Raw genomic sequence first — 3,055 nt, forward strand, 5'->3', positions numbered from 1 at the left:
TATCAATAGGTTCTTTCTTAAGTTTTGAGATCAGCAAAGGAAAAAAATAAATAAATAAAAGAAAGACTAAAGTAGGGCTATTAATAAACATGATTTTTAAAGTTATCTTTTTTTATATCATTGTACACATTCAGAGAGCGGAGAGAACCAATTTCAATGAGAGATTTCTTTCGCTTCTACCAAGGATGTGCTTCCAGAAAGTTAAGTTTAGTTATTATCGGGATATGTGTGGAAGTGGGCAGGGTTTGAACTTCCCATTTGTGTTTGGAGTACTTAGACTTCAGGAGACCTTTGGTGTCAAATCATATTTCTAAAGTTATATTTTGTCACTGACCTCTGCACACTTTTCTAAGGAGATCTCAGCTGTACCGCCTTAACTCTTCTCCCCAGGGAGGTGAGAGACAGCAGATGGGGTTAGGGCAGAGGGCTGATGATCTGACAACAAATGGGCTGGTTGTTGAGTGGAAGCTGTAAGCGTCAGGAAGCTACTTTTCCCCTGAGAACCAACTAACCACTGAAGAAAGTTGAAAATGAGCCCTTTGAGAAACGCTATTAAAAGTAGTAAAAAATTGCAATTGTGCAGATGATGTGCTGCTGTGTGCTTATTCGGATGCTAATGAGTTTGACATTAGGGAACTCAGAGGGTTTACAGCTACTCCCTTATGTGATTCAGTTCTTTATTGGCAATCTTTGAGAAAATAAATGGAAAATGTATTGCTAATAAATACATAACACGATAGGGTATTAGACAAAAAGCCATTACTTTCAGGATTTAGAAAGAGCTTTGTTCACCAGTCGGCCTGTTTTCCAGGATCTTTTGTTTTAGGTTAGTGTATGGCAAACAAAGGGAATAGGCAGGTGGAAAACTCCAGAACTCTTTCTGAACAGTGGTTGAGTAGAATAGGCAAAAAAAAAAAAATTGAAGAAAAAGCCTCCTCCCCTTTTTTCTTGTTGCAATCAAACACAAATTAAGACTTCCCAAGCTACTGTGCTACTTTTCAGTTCTTACACTAGTGCAATAATAATCTGTTCTATCACTTGAGAGAGTTTTGTCTCCATTTCTCCCCAGGAACTACAGTTGCTGACTTAAGTTAAAGAAGCATCTGCCAAATGTCTAGCCAAAGCCTATGAGTCATACGGAATCCCATGTTTACAAAGCTGCGCACCACCGCATCCTGCAAAAGGTAACTCACAGTCTATCTAGGTTCCCTCTTCAAGAAAAGTTGGTGGTTTATTTATTAAAAGACAAGCACAGCCAAGCATAAACATGTTAAATGTGCACTGATATATATGGTATTTATATAAATAGCCATTCTCTTGTGGGTTGTGGGCACTACACTGAATTTTAGAGTTTTCTCTCAAGTGCCAAATGGCCTGAAAACTGAATCTGTGCTCATCCCCTGAGGCCAAATCGAGGTGATAAAGCTCTATGTATTATGACTGAATGAAACGTAAACAAAGAGTAAATTGTTTCCATGGAAGGCCTGTTAAAACATTGGCAAAGATGATTAGTAGTATTTTATGATGATCTTATTAAAAAGAACCTGAAGTAACAAGAGGAGACATTTTGAAGATATCTTTTGTGACTTCTTGAATATGGCACTCTCCAAGTCTTGTCAAAACTTTTTTATTTTAGTGGTTAAAGTAATAAAAATAATAGAGTCCTTTTCGTCCGATTTCTTTACCAAATTGAAGCTATAGTAAGAGTTCTGCAATAAATAGGAAAACAAATTTGGCTTACCTTAAAAAATATAACTTTTTTCCCTCATTAATTGTTGTGGTTAAGTGCCTTCGAGTCATTTCTGACTCAAATCGATCCTGTGTTGGGTTTCCAAGGTCATAAATCTTTACAGGAGCAGAAAGTCTCATCTTTCTCCCTCGGAGAGGATTTGAACTGCTGTACTTGTGGTTAGCAGCCCAACGCGTAACCCAGTATGCTGCCAGAGCTCCTTTCCTCATTATTAAGTAGTATAAATTGTCCATCCTGCCAATCAATATATGGGTAAAGGTGCCATTCATATCTGTGCTTATTGATGTTCTTTTATTATATTTGTTCTTTTCTTTCCCAGCCAACGCCTTTATATTAATTAATTTTGCCTTTCCCTTTAGCCAAGTTAATACGAGACAACTTCAAAAAGTTGGTGGAAAATTCCATTATATTTAAATTCTATTTTCAATGAATCTTTTTAAGCCTCTCATAATGTGTTTACACGCTAGTTAGTAATTTCTCCTCCTTTCCCCTCCCACTTCCGGTAACCATCCAGGAATGTTTCTTTGAGTGTGAAAACTTTTTCTTGACTTTTTATAACAGTGGTCTCAAACAATATTTATCCTTTTGTGATTGACTTATTTTGCTCAGCATAATGTCACCCAGGTTCCTCCATGTTTCTTCATCCTGATATGCTTTCCTTTATTAAAAATAATTTTTGTCTTAATAGAATGAATTTCAGGATTTCTTACTGAAAGAAACCAAAAGACATTTAGTCGCCCTGACAAAGTCAGACGGACCAAGTTGGCTTACAAATTACCTGGAAATAGAGAAAGGTAAGGCAATTTTTATTACAAGTACAATGTATTGAAAAATGAATTCAGTCAAAACATTTATATAAAACCTTTCTCTTCAACAGAGCTTTATCCCGGTGAATTTACTTTGAGAGAAATTTGTTAGTGCTGAATTTGGAGTTGTGATTTTTGTCAGAAGCACAGTCAAATAAATGCAGATTAAAAAATATTAAACATAGAGGTCCTCTGAGTCTACACAGCCTTTGCATATTGATTGGTATGTTATTTGCCCACCCATCTCTGTCCTTAAAGAAAGGTCCAATGTTAAAATAGTTTTAGAAAACTATTTTAGAAAAAAATCTAGTATTAGAAAAAAGTTGAGTTAAGAATTAAGAGTAAATAGAATATATTTTCAAATCACTATAGCTGATTTCAATAGCCAATTCTTATAAACACTGGGAAGTAAGAAATTTGGGTTTTCCTTGAATAAAGTCCCTGTAAAATCATTTATCTCCACCTGAATAAGCTTGTTGTTTAACATTACATATTTTGC

The 3,055-nt window shown here is 35.5% G+C and overlaps 1 protein-coding gene across 1 annotated transcript in view; it reads left to right on the forward strand.

Moving 5' to 3' along the window:
* The first annotated feature begins 1,127 nt into the window (after positions 1-1,127).
* Positions 1,128-3,055, forward strand: part of ST18 (suppression of tumorigenicity 18 (breast carcinoma) (zinc finger protein)) — a 198,926-nt gene continuing 196,998 nt past the window's right edge. The window contains exons 1-2 of the mRNA XM_006871867.1: positions 1,128-1,184; positions 2,439-2,544. Of these exons, the coding sequence (XP_006871929.1) occupies positions 1,128-1,184; positions 2,439-2,544 (163 nt within the window). The remainder of the gene's footprint in view (positions 1,185-2,438; positions 2,545-3,055) is intronic.

Source organism: Chrysochloris asiatica, unplaced genomic scaffold (genome assembly GCF_000296735.1).
Source record: "Chrysochloris asiatica unplaced genomic scaffold, ChrAsi1.0 scaffold00176, whole genome shotgun sequence".
In the NCBI taxonomy this organism is placed as follows: Eukaryota; Metazoa; Chordata; class Mammalia; order Afrosoricida; family Chrysochloridae; genus Chrysochloris; species Chrysochloris asiatica.